The following is a 22,345-nucleotide window of genomic DNA, read 5'->3' as shown; positions in this document are numbered from 1 at the left end:
ATGGCAGAAACTGGCCAGAGCATGAAGCAGATTCTGGACTGGAGCCTCATCCTGTGTCTCATCCAGACAACCTTAGGTAAGATCTTTACCTCTACTGGGGGTGCCAGTCCCGGCTCAGCCGCTTCTGGGTAGCCGGGCTTAGACAAGGTCTAGGCAGGTGGAGGGCAATATTTCAAAGCATGTGTGCTACCAGCTAGAAGTCTAAGCAAGTCATTTGTGCTCTCTGAGCCCCAGGACTGCTCTGCTAAGTGAGGATTGTGTTTCCCACCTCCTGGGATCAGTGAGGGACCTGAGAACATGACATGTCCCTGTCTATCCTTCTGGCCTTTCCCCACTCCTTCCTGCCTTCTTCCTCCTAAGCGAGAGTCCCACTTCCGGCTCCCTGTGCCCTATACAGCCTTTTGCTATCTGTGCCTTTCTCCCCAGTGTCCATCTTTCTAAAATGAGTGTCATCCTCTGAACTGTGAAAACAACATAACACATTAACAACTGTTTATTGAGGTATTAGCTATACATACAGCAAGGTGAACATATCCGAAGATATAGATACAGATACAGATATAGATAAAGAGACAGAGAGAGAGATAGATGACAGAGCTAGAGATAGCTATAGATGATATAGATATAGACAATACAGATACAGATATAGATTATGTGACCACCATTCTGACCAAAATCTAGACTATTGCCCGTATCCCATATGCCACTCCCCAGTCAACACCTCCAAAGTGACCACAATTCTGACTTCTACTGTAAAATTTATTTTGCCTTAAAAATTACATCAGTTTTTTTTCTTTTGTTTTGTTTTTTTTAGAGAAGCTTTGATAAAAACTGCTTTTTAGCATTTTGTGGTATAATCTCTTATATATTTACACATAGCTGTGGTATTAGCATGTACACAACTTTAGTTTTAAAATGTTTTTAGAATTATACTTCTTGAGTGTGTATACATGTGTGCTTGTGCATGTGTGTGTGTGTATGTGTATTCTTACTTGTGCATGCCACAGCACACTTGTGGAGATCAGAGGACAAATCACAAGAGTCGATTTTTGCCCTCTACCAAGTGGATCCCAGAGATCAAACTCATCAGGCTTAGCACCACAAACCCTTGTCCCCTGAACTATCCTGCCGGCCCTACAGTTTTGTTGTTGTTGCTGTTGTTAGTTTGTTTTTTATTTTAATGTGTGTTGATATTTTGCCTCCATGTGTATCTAAAGGGTGTCAGAGTCTCCTGGAACTGGGGTTCCAGACAGTTGTGAGCTGCCATGTGGATGCTGAGGATTGAACTCAGAACCTCTGCAAGAGGTTAATAGTCAGCACTATTAACCCCTGAGCCGTCTCTCCAGCTCCCTGGCCTACAGTTTTATACTCTGCTTATTTTTTCCACTTAAATTCTCATGGAAAGTAGTTTATAGCTTAAGTTTCTATTTACTTTGCTTAGTTCATAGATAAGAGTGAGGCTCCAGCATCCACTGGAGTTCAGATCAATTTTTGCTTTAATCAAGAAGCCCAGCAGCTGCTGGGGATGTTCTAGATCCTGATCAGAACGGGGTGTGTGTAACTAGCATCATATGGAATTGTACAGGTAACCTGTGAGCATCTTGCTGTGTGCATAGCCTATACCTCAATAAACTATGGTTAATGTGCTATGTTTTCACAGTTCAAAGAATACTGATTTTTTTCCAAAGAAATGCATTGTTTTCAAGTGAAGTCACTAAATCAACACATGTGACTATTTTATGACTCCTTATATATTTTGCCAAGTTGGTTTTCCAAGGTATTGTATTAATTTGTCCTCCACCCACCCTATATGAAAATGTCCTTTTCACTGTGTCATCTCCAGACCTGGGAGCTGTCATTCATTAACTTTTCAGGTGTCATCTGTAATTCTAAGCCTTGATAGTACTTTATGAATAGTAATAAGGTAGGGACACTAGTATTGGTGATTTAAAAGAATTTTGAATTAAAAAAATATAATCGTGGTGTGTGTGTGTGTGTGTGTGTGTGTGTGTGTGTGTGTGTGTGTGTGTTCAAGGGTATAGTGTTACCACGGAGGTCAGAGGCCCCTCATCTCCTGGAATTATGCTTAAAGGTGATTGTGAGCCACCTGGAATAGATGCTGGGAGTAGAACTCAGGTCCCTCTACAGGAACAATGAGTGTTCTTAATCACTGAGCCATCTCCCCAGCCCAGGAATGTTGATTTTCATTTTGTATGGCTGTGGGGTTTTTTTTATTTTCTTCTCCAAGCAAGGTTTTATTATAATAGCCTAGTGTGAAGTTGTGTATGTGTGAGAGAGAGAGAGACAGACAGACAGACAGGCAGGCAGGCAGGCAGACAGGCAGAGTGCATGAATAAGGAAGAATGAGGGGAGACCATATTCGTGTATGTAAATGCAGGCTCAGAAAACAATCTTGAGTTCTCACCATCCCCGTTGTGTGACACAGGGTCTCTTTGTTGCTTCCCATCCCCTGCTGGGTTTCCCATCCCCTGCTGGGTTTCCCATCCCCTGCTGGGTTTCCCATCCCCTGCTGGGTTTCCCATCCCCTGCTGGGTATGCCAATCTAGCTGGCCCAAGAAATTGCAATGATCCCCCTGCCTCCACTACCCATCTCCCTGTAAAAGCAGAGTGATTACACATTTACACCATGCACTCAGCTTCTATGTGGGTTCTAAGGAATAAAACCCAGGTCCTCGCTCTCACACTGAAAACGTTTCTATCCACTGAACCATCTCTCCAGGCTTCAACCCCGGGCCTTGAACGAGTGATCCTCCTTCCCCTGCATCCCAAATGCTGGGTTACACAACTGGCTTAGAATATCGTTTTCTATTTTTGATTTATTTATTTATTTATTTATTTATTTTTAGACAGGGTTTCTCTGTATAGCCCTGGCTGTCCTGGAACTCACTTTGTAGACCAGGCTGGCCTCGAACTCAGAAATCCGCCTACCTCTGCCTCCCAAGTTCTGGGATTACAGGCGTGCGCCACCACTGCCCGGCAGAATATCGTTTTCATAAGTACCTCTGTGCTCCCTCTGGGTAACAGAGCTGACACTGGACCCGTGCCACTCCTCAGCAGTGGTTTAGAACTCTTGGCTATGACTGGCTCCCTGGAGCCTGGGGAGTCGACAAGCTCCAAGGTCTACACCTGTCACCAGTTACGAGACATTCTATATGTGATGTGACATTCTGTGTGTGATGTGACATTCTATATGTGATGTGACATTCTGTATGTGATGTGACATTCTATATGTGATGTGAGCCTTTGAGCTTATTTCCGTGGTCTGTAGAAGGACTTGGGGCACCAGGAGATGGTACACATCTATAAGCCCAGTGCTTACGATACTGAGGCAGGAGGATCACAAGGGTTGTTTCATGTGTGCATGCATGTGTGTGTGGTGTATGGGAACACACGTATACAGGTATTCCTGTGCAAGCAGAAGACAGAGGACAATGTTGGATGTCCTGTTCTATCATTTTCAGCCTCCTTCCTTTAAGACAAGCTCTCTCACAGAACCTAAAGCTTGCCATCTTTTTGGCAAGGCTAGCTGGCCAGCAAGCCCCAGCAAGGATTATGAGTTGTGGATCAGTTTGGGCTACAATAAGTACCAAGACTTTGTCTCAGAATCAAAAATCAAAGCAAAGGTCCAGGCATGATGATACCTACCTTTAACCCCCAGGCTTGCAAGACAGAGAGACAGATTTGGTTTAGATGGATGTTTTAAGACATGATCTCATGAAGTCCGAATGGCCTTGAACTCACGTAGCCAAGGATGAGCTGGAACTCATAATCTTCCTGCCTCGGCCTCCCAAGGCTGTGATTTCAGGTGTCTGCTTCCTTGCCTGGCTTGGGGGTCTATCTATATTTTGCATCAATTTCTAAATGATTCTGATCCGTGGCTAGGGTAAGTAATAACTTGGGTCGTATTTGCTTTCTGTCACTTTACTGAATGAGTTCCAAGGAAGAGGAACAAAGAGAGATTCTGTTTTGATACAGGAAGAGAGGGAGAAACAGACAAGGGCACCTAGAACGGAACAGTGAGTGTGAGGCCTCACCAACCCTTGGCATAGACAAGGCTGCATTGCATTCAATTAGTCTATCTTGTATCTATTCCAAAAGCTGTCTGTGTTTTGAGCATCCTTGCAGTGTGTGTGTGTGTGTGTGTGTGTGTGTGTGTGTGTGTAAAATAAATACATCCACACTGTATTTATTTTACATGAATGAATACACTATAAACCACATACAGTTGCGCTTGTAGACATATGAATATGCCCTGTGAACATGCATTTGTGTATTTCTCATACTGACCTGTGTATGTATACATTTGCAAAGGTGCATTGATGCAAATGCATATATAAGTAAATACGTGTATAGACAATTCTATCCTAAGAATGAACCAGATATTGGCTGAGGAGGTGGCTCAGCCAGTTAAGTGCTTTGTGAAGAAGTGTGAGGACCTGAGTTTAGATGTCCAGAACTCATATCAAAATCCAAGCACAGCGGTCCATGACTATAACCCCAGGGCTGAAGAAGAAGACAGACAGGTGCTGGCCATCCAGTGCAGCCACTCAGCAAACTCTAGGTCCAATGAGAGACCCTGTTTCAAAAGTGATAAGGTAAAGAACAATTAAAGAAGACAACGGAAATCAGCCCCTACCCCCCATATGCATATGTGCAAACATCCCAGGCACGTTTACATGAACACAAAGATATACATACACACACCACACAGGGGCGGGGCATATGAAAAAGAGACTGCTCAGAAAACTAGTTAGCAACCAGGAAAAAAAGGTGTAGTTGTGTTCTTACCAAGCAGAGGTCAAGGGGCTGGTGAGATGGCTCAGCGGTCAAGAGCACTGACTGCTCTTCCGAAGGTCCTGAGTTCAAATCCCAGCAACCACATGGTGGCTCACAACCATCCGTAATGAGATCCAATGCCCTCTTCTGATGTGTCTGAAGACAGCTACAGTGCACTTACATATAATAATAAATAAATCTTTAAAAAAAAAACAGAAGTCAAAATAAACACCCCTTTCAGCCGGGCATTGTGGTGCCCTTTAATTCTCAGCACTTGGGAGGCAGAAGCAGGTGAATCTCTATGAATTTGAGGCCAGCCTGGTCTACATAAGAGAGTTCAAGGATAGACAAAGCTATATAACTGAGAGAACTTGTCTCAAAAAAAAAAAACCTTCAAATACTTAGATAAATAGATAGATAAATGCCCCTTTCATTGATATTAAATGACACAAAGAGAGAGAGGTCATAAAACAGACATGAACTCTCATGAGCCTACCAGCATGGCTTTGAAATCTTAAATAATGAAGAAAATCCTGATAGAAGTACAAAAGAAAATAAAACAGATACACAGATGTTATTTTTAAACTTCCAGGGTGTTTCTATTATTGTTTTAAGAAGAAGCAATTAGGCTGAAGATATGGCCTTAGTGGAAAAAAAATTGCTGCATCAGGGCTAGAATTCAGATGCCCAGAAACAATGTAACAAACAAACAAACAAACAAACCTGGGTGGTTTTGCCTGCCTGCCTGCCTGCCTACAACCCCAACCCATGGGAGGCAGGAAAAGGGAATCTCTGGACCAAGATGTCTAGCCAGACTAAACAAAATGATAGCAAGCTCTGGGCGGGATGAGTACATGATCAATACAAGAGGCAGAAAGCAATCAACCAAGACACCTGATGTTGGCCTCAAGTCTCTATGTACACAAGCACACATGTGTACCTACACACAGACATACATGCACTTATACACATGAACGCACACATATTAAAAAGTAAATTTACACCTGTAATCCCAGCACTCTGGGAGGCAGAGGCGGATTTCTGAGTTCAAGGCCAGCCTGGTCTACAGAGTGAGTTCCAGGATAGCCAGGGCTACACAGAGAAACCCTGTCTGGAAAAAAAAAAAACAAATCCAAAAAAAAAAAAAATCAACAAACAAAACCAAAAAAAAAAAAAAAACCAAAAAAAAAAGTAAATTTGACTGGGGCTGGAGAGATGGCTCAGCGGTTAAGAGCACCAACTGCTCTTCCAGAGGTTCTGAGTTCAAATCCCAGCAACCACATGGTGGCTCACAATCTGTAATGAGATCCTCTTCTGGAGTGTCTGAAGACAGCTACAGTGTGCTTACATATAATAAATAAACAAATCAAGGCTGGAGAGATGGCTCAGAGGTTAAGAGCACTGACTGCTCTTCCAGAGGTTCAAATCAGAACTCTTCCTGAGTTCAAATCCCAGCAACCACATGGTGGCTCACAATGAGATCTGACACCCTCTTCTAGAGTGTCTGAAAACAGCTACAGTGTACTTACATATAATAAATAAAATAAATCTAAAAAATAATAAATAAATAAATAAATAAACAAATCTTAAAAACAAAAAAAGGAGTTGACTGAAAGCCGGAGAGATGACTCGGCAGTTAATAGCATTACTGGCTGCTCTTCCAAAGGAGCCAGACTCACTTCCCAGCACCAACATGGCAGCCTACAATTGTCTATAACTCCAGTGCTAAAGAACCCAACACCCTATTCTGCATATGGTACACAGATGTACATACATGCAAAATACTCATAAACATAGGATATTGAAATATTTAAATAATAATTATTATTTCTTGATATAGGTGTGTATTTGTATATGAATATTACGTATATGTGTTTATGTTATGTGTATTGTATATGTGTGTGGAGGTGGGTGTATGTGTATTGTATGTGTATGTATATATGAACCAATAGAAAGCAAGCAGCAGTAGCTACCCGAGTCTGGTGACACTCTTGTAATTCCAGCATTTGGGAGACTGGGTTAGAAGGGTGATGAGTTCAAAACCAGGCTGAGTTATGTAGTGAGACTCTGGAGAGAGACGGGGAGGGGGGGAGGGGAAGGGAGCGGGAGGGAGGGAGAAGAAAGAGAGGAGCAAGGAGGGGAGAATGGATTCCATGCACATGTACCATGGATTCCATGCACATATACCATGGATTCCACGCACATGTACCATGGATTCCACGCACATGTAGCAGAATCCCATCCATGGCTGAGAATCATGAGACAGAGTGACAGTCCCCTTCTCTTCCCAGGTGCTTTGCATACCAAGGAACCTCTCCTGATCACCAAACACGGAATCCTACAAGGAAAGCAAGTGTATGTGGGAGACACGCCCGTCCAAGTCTTCCTGGGAGTCCCCTTCTCTAAACCTCCGGTGGGCACCCGCCGGTTTGCTCCTCCAGAGCCCCCGCTACCCTGGGACGGTATCAGAGATGCCACCACCTACCCACCTTCGTAAGTGCCAGAGGATTGTGGGCTGGTGGATGAGCTCATCTGTGGATGAGAGGTAGAGCGGACCTGTACTGAGAGTATCTCACTAGAAACACCCTGTGCCTATAGCAAACCTGGAACCTATTCTTGGCCTCAGTTTCCAAACCTCTGTAATGAGATTAGATCAAATGGCATGATCGTGGTGATCAGGTTCCAGTGAGAGAGATCTAGAAGGGGTGATGTGGTGACTGGCTGTGCCACGGGACCTTCTGGGGAGCTGAATTTCCCAAATGTACCCCACCACCAGTTCCCTCCACACTGCACCCAGATCTACGGATGATGAATGAACTCCAGCTACCTAACAAAACGACACGGTACTACCAGAAACGCCCTGCAGAGGGCGCTCCAAGATGAGCCCTTCAAGGGCTTTTCAGCTTTGACGTTCCAGTGTCTTGCTGCTGCCTGCAGCCTTCACATAGCAAGACTTGAACAAGGATTGCCCTTTGGAGTCCTAGGCTCGGCAGTTCAGCCAAAACAAATATATTTACCGTTTATTCAGACTACTGAATAATCATCTGTCCAGAACATTGTGTCACAATCATTAACAATGTTCAGCATCAGTGGGTTAAAGCACAGGATTTAGAATCTGAGTGTCAGGTGATATTTTAAAAAGAAAAAAGTCCTGTAACTCCCACTTCAATGCCTACTTTTAGGAAGAGTTCCACTGTGAGGACATGATCAACTAGGGACCAAGCGTAGTTTCACTCTATGCCCAAGCACAGGAGAGGTACAGGCTCAATTTTAATCAATATATACTGAGACTCGAATATATAGTATATAGTACATAGTACACAGTATATAGTGTATGTTATGTGTTATATGTTATGCGTTATGTGTTGTATGTTCTATATTATATACTGTGTATTATATATTTTATATTATGTATTACATGTATAATAATTTATATATTATATGTTGCATATAATATATGTTATACACATATACTCAAGCCCCAGGCATTCTGATCATCCCCTAGCTCTTATTTGGAATCCCTGTCATCAGAACATGGGGTAACCATTGTTTGGAACTTAAAGATCGGGGTTTGGAAGTGAGGATGCCCACTGTATACACATTCAGGTGTCAGTCATTGACACTCACTATAAACTGTCAGAAAAAAGGATATTTGGATCTTATGGATCTTAGAGAATCAAGTGTAAGAATCTGTGGGTTACTTAGACCATTCTATAGGGCAACAGTTGTGGGAAAGAGGCTATGCAGAAATGGTGGCTTCTATGGGGAAGCTGGAAGGAAGCGATCGGATTCTAAATTTGTTCCAAAAAAAAAAGTTGATAGGTAATTTTTTTTTTGGAGAATTGGGTGTGAATCACACAAGGGAAAAAAATTTTTTTTTGGTTTTTTGGATTTGGGTTTTTTGAGACAGGGTTTCTCTGTTTAGCACTGGCTGTCCTGGAACTCACTCTGTAGACTAGGCTGGCCTTGAACTCAGAAATCCAACTGCCTCTGCCTCCCAGAGTGCTGGGATTACAGGCGTGTGCCACCATCGCCCAGCTGGGGAAAAAAAGAATTTAATATAATGGCTACATTTTGCTCAAGAGAATACAATTGTCATTTCCCAAGACCAGGGCAAGAGTAGGTTTGGGCAAATAAAGAAAGCTTCATTTGGCTACCAAGCATGGCAGCGCACATTGATAATCCCAGTAATTGGGAGGCTGAGAGAGGAAGATCAGGAGGTCAAGGCCAGTCTTGTCTACACAGCATTCTTGAGGGCCACCCTGGGCTATTTAAGACAGAATCTCAAAAAGAGAAAGGAAAAGGAGAGCCAGAGATGATGGTTCACTGCTTTAATGGGCCAGCCTTGTCTACATACTGACTTTCAGGTAAGCTCAGTCTACATAGTGAGTTTGATCCCCAGCAATCACGAAAGTGCATGGTGGTGTGCATTTATAATCCTGGTACTGGGGAAGTGGAGACAGGGGCATCCCTGAGGTCCACTGGCCAGCCAGTCTAGCCTAATTGATGAAGTCAATAAGAGACCCTGTTTCCAAGGAGGTAGATTGTCCTTCTGAGGATGACATCAGAGGTGGACCTCTGACACCCACATGCATATTCACACATATTCATACACACACTCGTAAATATGCACCAGCATGAACATAAACCTGCATAGACACACACATACACATTTTTTTTTCAAAAAAAAAAAAAAAAACCTAGAGGGCCAACAAGATAGCTCAGCACATGAAGGGTCTTACCACCAAGATAGCTCAGCACATGAAGGGTCTGACCACCAACAAGCTAGCTCAGCACTTGAAGGGTCTGACCACCAAGATAGCTCAGCACATGAAGGGTCTGACCACCAACAAGCTAGCTCAGCACATGAAGGGTCTGACCACCAAGCGTGACCACCTGAGCATCTTTCCTAGAACCTATAGGGTAAAAGAAAGAACTGACTCCCACAAGTGTCCTCTGACCTCCAAACATGTGCCATGGTGCACGCATGCACACAACCAAATAAATAAATGTAATTTTGAAATCAGTTAAAGGAAAAAGAGAAGTCAAACAAGGAAACAAGAAGTGTTGGCTAGAAGCAGGGTCCTTTCTAGCATGCCCAAGGACTTGCATTTGACCCTGGCACTACAAATTTTCAAAGGAGAATGAAGCCAAGCAAAGATCAAAGACAGAGCTATGGAGCCAGGCATAGTGGCACGTGCTTGTTATATTAGCACTTGGGAGGTGGAGGCAGGAGGGTTAAGAGTTCAAGGTCGAGCAGGGAGTTGGTGGTGCGCACACCTTTAATCTCAGCACTTGGGAGGCAGAGGCAGGCAGATTTCTGAGTTCAAGTCCAGCCTGGTCTACAGAGTGAGTTCCAGGGCAGCCAGGGCTACACAGAGAAACCCTGTCTTGGAAAATACCAAAAAAAAGGGGGGGGGGGGTTCAAGGTCAACCTCAGCTACACAGTAAGTTCAAGGCCATCCTGGGTTACAGAAGACTCTGTCTAGGAAGGAAGGAAGGAAGGAAGGAAGGAAGGAAGGAAGGAAGGAAGGAAGATAGATAGATTAGAGATAGATAGCTGATAGATAGATGACAGATAGAGAGAGAGATAGGTATAGAGATATAGATAGATAGATAGATAGATAGATGAGAGCGAGATGTTAGATAGATAGATAGATAGATAGATAGATTAGAGAGAGAGAGATAGAAAGCTAATAGATAGATAGATAGATAGATAGATAGATAGATAGATAGATAGAGATAGATTGATAGAGATAGAGATAGATTGATAGAGAGATGAGAGATAGATGATAGATAGATAGATAGATAGATAGATAGATAGATAGATAGATATAGAGAGATATAGGGAGATATAGATAGATAGATAGATAGATAGATAGATAGATAGATAGATGATAGAGAGACAGAGATAGATGTGTGTGTGTGTGTGTGTGTGAGAGAGAGAGAGAGAGAGAGAGAGAGAGAGAGAGAGAGAGAGAGATGCTGCTTTGCTGCTTCTGGTGACCTTTGAAGAGGCCAGATGAGGCAGAAGGAGGACGACAATTGATTGGAATTTACCCCGGGGGCTGTTACAAGTATGAGATCCTAAGTTCAAGCCCCAGACCCCACATAAAAAGCCAAGAGCCATGGCAAGAATTTGGAATTCCCGTCCTGGAGAGACAGAAGCAGGAGGGTCCCTGGGGCTCGCCAGCCAGCCTCACCCACCCCACTCAGCAGTGTCCAAGTAGTTAGAGCCTCCAAGATGGATATATCCAAGTTATAGATCCAAGATGGATAGCCTCCACGAAGAATGACACGGGAGCTTTTCCTCTGACCTCCGCATGTGTGTGCTGACCTACACGCATGCACCTGCACACACAAGCTCCCTGTAGGAAGAGAACTAGGAGTGCAGCTGAAGGTGGGTGGGAGACAGCAGGTTGGGATGAGGCCGAATGAAGTGTTGTGGGAAGGACACAGGAAAGAGGGAGGGTAGGCTGGACAAGAGAACTAACAGGGATAACAGGCAGACAGGTGTCCCTGCACTCAATCGAGTAAGGCCATCCCCAGACTTGTTAAGAATAACCATTCCAGAGGCTAGGCCAGCAATGGGGAGTGGAGGGGTAGCCATATAGCCCACACTCTTCAAACGCCCTGAAAGTCCACATGTCGCCCTTACCGGGTGCTGGAACACACTGCCACCCTGCTTTCCAGGAGTGGTTGAATCATTCAGGAGAAAAGCAATGAATTGAAATAATTTCAACCAGCACTGTAGTTAAGAGTGAAGAAAGGTTTGTAGGGCACAGAGCGGGGTGCCCATAAGAGGGGGTACCATCTGAGCTGGCCTGAATCAGACATGGGAGTGTGCTGGGCAAGGAAGGAAGCGTTTGGCAGAAGGCACAGAGGCACAAGGGTTTGGAAATCGCAGGCAAGCAGCCATGCCTATCAGGAACAAAGGTGACACCGGCTGGGGGGTAACAGCTAAGTCGGACTGAGGGTGTCTGGATTGTTTTCCTCTGAGGGCAGTGGGGAGCCAGGGAAACGGGTTGGGGGAGGCAGGTCTTGGAAGTAGCTCAGACTGTCCTAGAGCCTGCCACACAGCCCAGAATACCTTTGATGATGGGTGTCAGCCATTGTGCCCCACAGGGAGGGTTTTAAGAAGTGTGGTGCGGTGGTCTCCTCTTTGTTATGTTTTGCTTTGTTTTTAATCACTTTTATCAGTGGCCTCCAGAGGAATGAGAGCATGTTGGAGGACTGAGAGGAGCTAGGAGCTGTGTGTGTCCAGACCATAGATCTGATGGTCTTGGCAGGACAGCAACCCTATGTTTGGAGTGGGAAAATAAGATCTAGAGCTAAATAAGATCTAAGATCCAAGGAGCTCCTTGGCCTGCTTGGGAGATAACAGTATGGGAGGGTAGAACACGAATACCCAGGGCTCCAAGTTCTGGCCTTGACTTCATTGGCGGACAAAGACTACACGGGCTAAGAGGGGAATGATAAGACCCGTGGTAGAAGGAAGGATGGACCCTGGGGAGCCCTGCCTGCCTTGGAGTCCAGAACCTGATCACTGGTGAAAGAGAGAGAGAGGCAGGGTGAGAAGGGAGGGGAAGGGAGAGGGGAGAGGGGGAGGGGCGAGGAGAGAAGAGGAGGGGGGGAGGAGAGAAGAGGAGAGGGGGGAGGAGAGGAGAGGAGGTAAGAGGAGAGGAGGGGAGGGGAGGGGAGGGGAGGGGAGGGGAGGGGAGAAGAGAAGAGAAGAGAAGAGAAGAGAAGAGAAGAGAAGAGAAGAGAAGAGAAGAGAAGAGAAGAGAAGAGAAGAGAAAAGAAGAGAAGAGAAAAAACGCAAGCCAGCACAGAGCCTGCCAGGCTTTAGTCTTAGGTTCTCGCCTGTCCGGGGTTGAAATCATCCTCTTCACTACCAATCTAAACTCCTTGCGCGTCCGCAGGTGCCTGCAGGAGTCCTGGGGTCAGATAATGTCCATGTACATAAACACGCGGAAACAGTACGAGTGGCTGCATTTCAGTGAGGACTGCCTCTACCTGAATGTGTACGCCCCGGTGCTCGCTCCTGGGGACCCTCTGCTGCCAGTGAGTACTCTGTTTTCTTCCTGTTGTTGTTGTTTTATATGAGTACACTGTAGGAAGTGCAGTCAATGCTCTTAACCACTGAGCCATCTCTCCAGCCCCCAAGTACTCTGTTTTCTCTGACCAGCTGTACCCCCTCTAACACCCTGCAGACCAGCTCAGGCTTAGACGACCTCTCTTGCCTAGGTGATGGTTTGGTTCCCTGGAGGTGCCTTCCTCGCCGGTTCGGCTTCCAGCTACGAAGGCTCAGAGTTGGCTGCCCGTGGGAAAGTGGTGCTGGTGTTTCTGCAGTATAGGCTGGGCATCCTGGGCTTCCTCAGGTGGGCTTTGGACCAGGGGCGGGGCATTCACCTTCCTACCCACCAGCCCCAGGAGCAGAAGGCGGGCACAGACTGAAGGGGGCGTGGCCTGTGGGTGGGACCGAGTGAAGGGGGCCTGTGGAAGGAACCAGAGGGCGCTGGATACCATCTCAACCAATCAAGTCTAAGAAAGACTTAGGCTGGGCAAATTGGAAGCTCTCTGAATCCTCACAGTCGAAGTTTGGAACCCTGACCGTGACTCTCCTGTGCCTAGCACGGGCAACAGCCATGCCCGCGGGAACTGGGGGCTGCTGGACCAGATAGCAGCTCTACGGTGGGTCCAGGAGAACATTGAAGCCTTTGGTGGAGACCCGGACAGTGTCACACTATTTGGCCAGTCGGCCGGAGCTATGAGCGTCTCAGGACTGGTGAGTGCGATGTCTAATGGACCAGCAGAGAAACAGGCCAGTATGTTCCCACACTGCACAGGCACATGAGCACACCTGTCCGTCCACAGACAGGCGGGCCCACAGCCGTATTCTCACCCCTTGCCCAGGACAGCATTCCCGCCAAGGGGGACAGCTGCTCACAGTCAAGGATGCTTTCTCTTGAAGAATAGCACCCATAGAGGTCACTGAGATGGCTCAGGAAGTAAAAGTGCTTCCTGACAAGGCTGATGATCTGAGTCTCAAAAGCATGGTCTCAAAAGCCACAGTTGAAATTAGGCTCAAACCCAAGTGCTTTCTATGTGACAGGTATCCTTCTATACGCCTTATGTGTGTTACTTTATTTAATCCTACCAATCCAAAAAAAAAAAAAAGAAGAAGAAGAAGAAGAAGAAAAATTAGGTGTGGTGGTCTTAAAACTTGGAGCCAGAGAAACTGGAGAGATGGCTCAGGTAAAGAGCACTGGCTGCGCTAGGCGGTGACTGCGCACGCCTGAAATCCCAGCACTCTGGGAGGCAGAGGCAGGCGGATTTCTGAGTTCGAGGCCAGCCTGGACTACAGAGTGAGTTCCAGGACAGCCAGGGCTACACAGAGAAACCCTGTCTCAAAAAATATATATATAATAATAACAATATACATAAGAAATAAAAAGGATTTATAAATAAAACAAAACCTTGAGAGAGATGAGAAATTCAAAGGCGGCATAGGAAATTTGACACCAATATGGACAAAACAAGAAGACTCTGTCTAAAATTATATATATATATATATATATATATATATATATATACACAGAGAGAGAGAGAGAGAGAGAGAGAGAGAGGCAGATCTGTAATCCCAACATTCCAGAGGCAGACCAGAAGTACCTGTCCAACCTGAGCTACACAGCAAGGCCCTCCCTGTCCAAAACTAGCAAATTAATTGACCAAATAAATAATCTTGTAGACACAGACATTGATGCACAGAAAATGAAGTAACTATTTTAACTAACAAACCGCCAGGATAGGTTTTGCTCTATGGCTTGGTTTGGCTTGGATATTTTTGTTATTTGTTAACACTGCGTCTCACTCTGCTGCCCTTGCCAGCCTCAGACTTCGTATTTAGACCAAGCTGCCCCAGAATTTGCTATGAGGACAAGGTTGGCCTCAAATGTATGACTTGCAACTGTCCTCCTGTGAACAGGGACAGCTTTTTTGCTTGTTTGGGTTTTTTTTTTTTTCTTTCTTGTTTGTTTGTTTTTCGAGACAGGGTTTCTCTGTATAGCCCTGGCTGTCCTGGCACTCACTCTGTAGACCAGGCTGGCCTCGAACTCAGAAATTTGCCTGCCTCTGCCTCCCAAGTGCTGGGATTAAAGGCGTGCGCCACCACTGCCTGGCCAGGGACAACAGGGAAATGATAAGATTGGATGTGGAGTAGAGAGGGCTTGGGGTCCTCTGCAAGGAGCTGAACTGCAAAGAAGTAGGAACTGGGACTTGGGGACCACCTGGGAGGTGAGGGAGCAGGGTTTATATCAGAAGAGACAACAAGGACGGGAAGAGTGGAGGGCAGAGGGTGCCCACTGACTGATTCACATGGCCAAATGTTCAGGACTAGAATAGCTGCCAAGTGTCAGGGAGCAGGGGAGGGGCAGCCTCCAAGATGGGGGGATACTGTCAAAGGAAGGGCTCTACCCAGTCTGAGACTGACTAGAGCAGATTTGAGACACATACATTCTGAAACATCCAAAGATCTAACTTCTTCAAGAGAGCTGTTAGTGTTAGCACAGATAATAGGAGCTGAGGTGGTGGGGTTACCACCTACCTGAGTGTGTAACTTGTAGCAGAGAAAGACCCTCCTATTCATCTTACCTCTCATATCCTCAGATCAACTCCGAGACCTCTAGAGGCCCCTGCATAGGCCAGAGACTGAGAGGTGCTGGCTTTAAGTCTAGGCTGTAGCCTGTGATCTACGGCTCCCTCCCAGAGGCTCGTCTCTCAGGCTGCTCAAGAATGGTCAGGCAGGCACCCCAAAACAACCCAAGTGACCCTGTATATAGATCTCACGGGTACTCTGCTTCTCACCCCTACAGGTGATGTCACCCCTAGCCCAGGGTCTGTTCCATCAAGCCATTTCCCAGAGTGGCACGGCGGTACTGAAGCTCTTCATCACTCAGGACCCACTGAAGTCAGCCAAGGTGAGCCCCGCTCCTCTCCCAGAGCTCAGCATGAGGGGAGGAGGATGGAGGCATCCCTGTACCCCCCTTCTCTTCTGCAGAAGGTTGCTCACCTGGCTGGCTGCGACCACAATAGCACAAAGATCATGATCGAGTGCCTGAGGGCTCTACCAGCAGAGGAGGTGATGCGTGTTTCCAAGAAGATGGTAGGTAGAGCATCTCGGTTGCCTTCCCTGCCAGCCCGCAGGCTGTGGCTACCCATCGAGGCTTCCCCGAGGAAACTGTCTCCAGCACACACCGAGGGAGTTTCTCTTGATTCCTATCTTTTTCTCTCCTTTACAGACATTCTTTCATGTTAACTTACAAAAAGATCCAAAAGAGGTAAGTAAGCAGTGGCCTCCAATGAGGAACTATTCTGGCCAAATCCCCTTCCCTGGTGGAATCGTTGCTCCACCAGAAAGAGACGACAAGCCCTATAAATAAATTAGCTACTCACCTTCCTAGGAGGTACAGCAACAAGGGAAGGGATGGGGAAGGGAGTGTAATTTTAAATGGCATGGATTATACATGCCTCATTAAAGTGCTATATCATAAAGATTTTCAAGAGATAAAGAATGGACCACAGGGATGGCTGGAGCAAACATCTGAAGTCTAAGTAGCCTGGTCCTGTCTGTCCTTGTCCCTTCCCATGTTCACCTTCTTACGTATCATTATGGGCGATCTCAGTCTCTACCAAAAAAAAAAGCTTCTGTTAGAACAGCTCTTGGTACAAACAGAGCCGAGCACCCAAGTCGCAAAGGCCTCCAGGGGATATGTCAGATGACCAGCAGGAAAACACCCCTGGCCTTGCAGATCGTGTGGTTCCTGAGCCCGGTGGTGGATGGCGTGGTGTTCCCAGAAGACCCTGTGGTGCTCCTGACCCACGGGCAGGTTAAACCTGTGCCCTACCTTCTAGGTGTCAACAGCGCCGAGTTCGAGTGGAACTTGCCTTTTGTAAGTGGATAGGAAAGGTGCTCACCACTGTGGATTGCAGAGGATGACCCTGGGACAATGTTTGGGTACCAAGTCAGATCTTGGTGGCCCCGCTGAGAAATGCAAAAGTCACCTGTATTCCCTGTGTGGGAGAGCTGTTCAAGAATGACTGAGGGGACATAGGAGAGGAATAGTCGACCCCTGTGCCTCCAAACAACTATACATCCTAGGGGCCTCCTTTATTCCTTGGGTCGGGGCAACTGCTCTAGCCCAGAATGAGCCCTCCTAGCTCTGTTTCAGTTCAGAAGCAGGTGGCAATGTCAGTGATCAGGACAGGACTTTCTTAGGGAGTGTCTAGTCTGAGAATTCTACACGTAAATAGGCAAGACCTCAGACCTGACCGAGGACCTCTGGGTCCTTCTCTTCTGAGCAGCTCATGAAGCTCCGGATAAGTCAACGTGTAATGAACGAAACCTACGTCAGAAAACTGCTCTGGAATTTCAGCATCCTGCTGGTGAGGGGTCCCGTGGGCAGGGGTTCTTCAGTATGAACAGGACTGTACCCCCCCAGCCCCCAACACATACACACGCTTCTTTTAAAATGTAGGAGCTGCTCTCTGTGCAGGGGGGTCCTGATAGAGATGGGTTCATTCTTGGAGAATCCTAAAGGAGTTTGACATGGATGAAATGCTCATTGATGGGCAAGGTCTCAGAAGCATCCTTAGGGTCCCTGGAGGCAAAAGTGGGAATAAGAATAAATCATGAAAGAGACCTTCCCAGAAATCTCATTCCCAAAAGTCCTGGGGAGCGGAGGCTGGGTGCAAGCCAAGGGTGTACCCTCCCTGGCCAGCTGGTACAGCAGGCCTCAGGGTGTATCTTTCATCTTTGCTCAGAATATCACTAAGGAGCAGGTCCCACTGGTGGCAAGCGAGTACTTGAATGACGCTGTCAGTAACCATGACTGGAAGATGTTCCAAAGCCACCTGATAGACCTAGTCGGAGATGCCACCTTTGTCTATGCCACACTCCAGGCCGCACAGTACCACCGAGGTATGGGGTCCCTAAGGGTAACCACACCGCTCCCCTGCTTCTCTTCTGCCTAGCTCCTTCCAACTGGGGTCACCTGCTCTTCCCCCACTTTCTCCACACTTGGAGCTAGAACAGGACTCCAAGAGGCCACAGAAAAGACAGTAAAAAACAGAGGAAGCCGGGCAGTGGTGGCGCACGCCTGTAATCCCAGCACTTGGGAGGCAGAGGCAGGTGGATTTCTGAGTTCGAGGCCAGCCTGGTCTACAGAGTGAGTTCCAGGACAACCAGGGCTATACAGGAAATAAATAAATAAATAAATAAATAAATAAATAAAGCTGTCCCTTAGGAATAAGGGCTAAACCTCAGTCTCCCTAGAGGAGAAAGGTGGAGTAGCAGAGACAGTACCTAGGTCAAAAGTAACTTCAAAGCCAAGCTGGGAGGGGGGGGGGGGGGCTGGAGAGATGGCTCAGTGGTTAAGATCACTGATTGCTCTCCCAGAGGTCCTGAGTTCAAATCCCAGCAACCACATGGCTCACAACCAATCATCTGTAATGGGATCTGATGCTCTCTTCTGGCATGTCTGAAGACAGTGACAGTGTACATATATAAAATAAATAAATCTTTAAAAAAAAAAAAAAAAGCCAGCCTGACGAGGCTTGGGAAAATGAGTCTGAGAGGTCAAAGGTGAAGCTGGAGAGGACAGCCAATGAAGGCCCCTAAATACCATGTCCCGAACAGAAAGCTCAGAAGAGGGAAGATGACTGCTTCCATGATCCTTGCCGAAATTACCAATTAGGTTTTCGTGTCCCCAGCTCTGCAGATGAGGAACCACAGCTTGGAGAGTTTAAGTAACATGTCCACGGTCGTTTAGTGATGTTTAGTGCAGACAGGGTTCTAATTTACTCCCTGCCTGATGTCGGTGGATGTGGGGCTTGGGGTAGCGGGGCGTTCAGACAGAGACTTCCTGAAGTCCTCCCCGTTGCATTTATTCACAGATGCTGGCTTCCCCGTCTATCTGTACGAGTTCAAGCACCACGCTCCTTCAGGCATCATTGTCAAACCCCGTGATTACGGAGCGGACCACGGAGACGAGCTTTCCTATCTCTTCGGAAGCCCTTTCTCCAAAGGTCCTGACACCCAACCTCCCCCGCCGTGTACGAAGACCCACGCCTCTGGTGGCTGACCGCAGGGAACTACTCAGTCCCTAGTGTGACATGTACTCCCAGACGCAGAGTTGGGAGGTCGGCACCCCACCCCACTCCCAGCTCTTTCCAAAATACCACGTCCTCTTCTGTCCCCAGGCTCATCCACAGGTGAGGAGAAGGAATTCAGCCTCCAGATGATGAAATACTGGGCCAACTTTGCCCACACTGGGTGAGTCCAACCCCTTACACATATAGACAATGCTAGGGCTACAGGAACTACACAGTTAAGCCTGGCCCCTTCTCTTTTTCCTCGGCAGTCATGGTCTCCTAAAGGCCCTTAAAATGGTTCCCTTCTGTCTCATGACGCACACTCTCCATTCAAACATCCAACACATCTCCCCAATGTCCTCCTTCGTATCCCACGCTAGTACCGGAAACTGCGGTTCAAGCATGTGCAACATCCTCCTACCCCACCCCATGAAAACAAGATTCCAAACAGACACAAAGGGCGCTGTCCGGTGGGGAGGAGGGGTCTGGTCCTATTTGAGTGGCAGAGAGAGCCTCGCGCGGAGGCAGCGCTCGATCTGAGCTTTGGGCTCCCTGGGTCGTGTGACACTGGGGGAGCGCTTCTGAAACGTCATCTAACTGAGTTATTCACTTGCTCAAAGCCCTTGATCACGCCCCCAGAGTAAAGTTCCATCCCCTTAGCCCGGCAGGAAAAGCCCTTCAAAACGTTTCCTGTGTCGTCCGTCATTCTTTCTGCACACAGTCCTCTTTATACGCACCCAGATCTGTACTGCCTGGAAGCTCACGTCCCCCACCTCCTTCCCTGGGCCTTGCTGTGTGGCCTGTGCTGACCTCAAACTCACAATTCTCCCGCTTTCGCCTCTTGGGTGCTGGGACTCTTGAGCGGTCACCCAGCTCTCCTACTTTTTCATAACGAACAAAGCTCTCTTGGGTCTCAGTTCCCCAAGTGAAGGTAAATGAGAGAGGGAGGCAAGAGGGGAAAGCCAAAATGAGTGACAAGAATCTATTTCTACTTTGGGGGTCAGGAACCCCAATGACGAAAAGCTGCCCTACTGGCCACGCTTTGACAAGGATGAAAAATACCTGCAGTTGGACTTCGATACGAGAGTGGGTGTGAAGCTCAAGGAGGAAAAGATGGCTTTCTGGAGACGGCTGCGCCAGCCTCAGAAACCTTAGAAGCACCAGTTGTACTGGGAGTGACCAAGCAAGAGGGAGCTATCCTACCATTCTGCCCCAAGGACACTGGCCCTGGATACATCTGAAGGCAAGAGTCCTCTCCACTCAATCTAGGACCTGTAGATACTCCCGACTACTTTCAGGCTTTCAGGCTATAGCTGGAGCACTAGTCCATCGTTTGGGGCTCAGTACCACCAATCTAGCCTGATGTCCCATAAAACCTTATATCTCACTGTCTAAAGCAGGCCAGGGCCTTTCATTACTCTGTGCTTTACCGGCCCCCACCTTAGTCCCGCCCCCACCTTAGTCCCGCCCCCGCCTTAACCCCGCCCTACCTTAGCCCCACCCCCACTTCAAAACAAATTCTTTTCTCCGTTTTATAAGACCGCTTATCCTCCTGATGTATTCCAGGCAGCCTTCTCTTATGGAAAGTTTACACGGCTGCCAGTTCCTGTCATTGTACCTTGTCGCATTTGATCATTTACCTGCTTGCTTGTGCAGACAATCCATTCATTACGATACGGTGAAAAGCTTTGAAGGCTTGGGCTCTGTATTCCTTTCTCACACTCACCTACCCCGGGGTGTTTCCAAAGCCTGTCCTAGGGATTGTCCTCAATAAAAAATATGTTGACTTGATCCTCGATGTCTCTCTCTGTAAAATAGTTGGGTGAAATGGATGCGACCTCAGTTTGAGCCCTTCGAGTAAGAGAACATGGCTGCTTGCTGCTTCCGGGGCTGTGCTTGCTAGACGGACTGAAGCGAAGGCATTTGGACTGCAAAGCATTTCACTGGCGCCAGTAAAATGTGGTAGTGAGTGCCTGTAATCTCAGCGTTTGGAACGTGAGAAAGGAGAATCCAGGTGTTCAAGGTCATCTTCAGCCACACAGAGTTTGAAGAGAGAGAGAGAGAGAGAGAGAGAGGCATGACTCATTTCTTCTCTATTTCAAGTATGTCATCCTTCTCCCGGTGGATAGCAGAATGCCACGCCCAGCCCATGCTCACAGTCATCAGGTCTTCCCTTCCATCCTCCTCACTGTGACATATCCCAACCTGTTCCACAAAATGTGTGCGTTCTCTCTCTCTCTCTCCCTCTCTCTCTCTCTCTCTCTCTCTCAGTGTGTGTGTGTGTGTGTGTGTGTGTGCAAGCGAGCAGGTGTGTGTTGCTATGCCCATGTGAATGTCAGAATACAACTTTCAAGTGCTCTCTCCCTCCTCCACGTGGGTTCCAGGAATCGAACAAAAGCCTTACGTCCTGAAAACAAGCCTCTTCGTCCACTGAGCTACCTCTTCAGTCACCCACTTTCTTTTTTTAAAAAAACCTGTTTTTTTTTAATCTGTGTATCTATGTAGCTATGCATGTATGCACATGGCACATATGTGTGGCTGTCCATGGAAGCCAGAGGGAGATGTCAGATCTCCTGGAGCTATTACAAGTAGTTGGGCCCCTCCTGTTCTTAATTGCACTAGACCCTGGAGACCCAACTCTCTGATCAGACAGAAGTTGTGATCTGGGCCAAAAGCATGCCTGTGTTTCCGTGCCATATGAGGTGACAGTGGACAGCTAGCTAATTGTACCAAAGAAAATGGGTCTACGAATGTAGGGCCGAGAAAGGCAGCCTGGTTCCACCATAGGGAACAATGGGGCAGGCCTTCACCTACAGAGCCGGCCACCTAACCTCCCACAGAAGGCCTCTCTGTGCCCCCAGCCACAGCAACCACCAAGCCAAAGCCAGCTGCAGACAAGCCAAGGAAATGCAAAACTTCTGCCAGTCCCACATCGGAATTGAAGATGCGAATTTGAAAACAGCCAAAATTGTTAAAAAAAACTATGAGGATTTTTAATTGACTAATGTGGTTGGCAATGAGGAAAACCCCCGGTACTCAACAGCACCAAGCCAAGAGTCTATCAGGAAATGGACTTCATAGAGGGAAAAAAAAACAGGAAAATTCAGATACAGACATTTACTGGTATTTATAGATAGATACCTTTTTAGGATGGACTGAGACTTTCCCAACTAAGCACAAGACTGTACAGATGGTAACAAAGAAACTACTAAAAGAAATTCTCCCAAGGTATGGTTTTTCTAAGTTTATAGGGTCAGACAATGGACATACATTTGTGTCCCAGGTAAGTTGGAGATTAGCTAATATTCTGGGGATTGATTGGAGACTTCATTGTGCTTACAAACTCCAGAGTTCAGGACAGATAGAGAGGAATAAGCAGAACCTAAAAGAGACCTTA

At 46.9% G+C, this 22,345-nt stretch overlaps 1 protein-coding gene across 1 annotated transcript; it reads left to right on the top strand.

The window, feature by feature from the left end:
* Positions 1-20,519, top strand: Ces4a (carboxylesterase 4A). The gene is made up of 14 exons (XM_052166697.1): positions 1-76; positions 7,089-7,290; positions 12,720-12,861; positions 13,045-13,178; positions 13,432-13,585; positions 15,672-15,776; positions 15,857-15,961; positions 16,098-16,136; positions 16,608-16,748; positions 17,161-17,241; positions 17,620-17,776; positions 18,751-18,882; positions 19,057-19,129; positions 19,953-20,519. Exons 1-14 carry the CDS (start codon positions 1-3, stop codon positions 20,101-20,103), a joined length of 1,692 nt encoding a protein of 563 aa, XP_052022657.1. The 3' UTR covers positions 20,104-20,519.
* The last annotated feature ends 1,826 nt before the right edge of the window (positions 20,520-22,345 follow it).

The sequence above is a fragment of the Apodemus sylvaticus genome, chromosome 21, assembly GCF_947179515.1.
Source record: "Apodemus sylvaticus chromosome 21, mApoSyl1.1, whole genome shotgun sequence".
Classification (NCBI taxonomy): domain Eukaryota; kingdom Metazoa; phylum Chordata; class Mammalia; order Rodentia; family Muridae; genus Apodemus; species Apodemus sylvaticus.
Note: the sequence above shows the minus strand (reverse complement) of the source record. Positions and strands in the feature narration are given on the sequence as shown.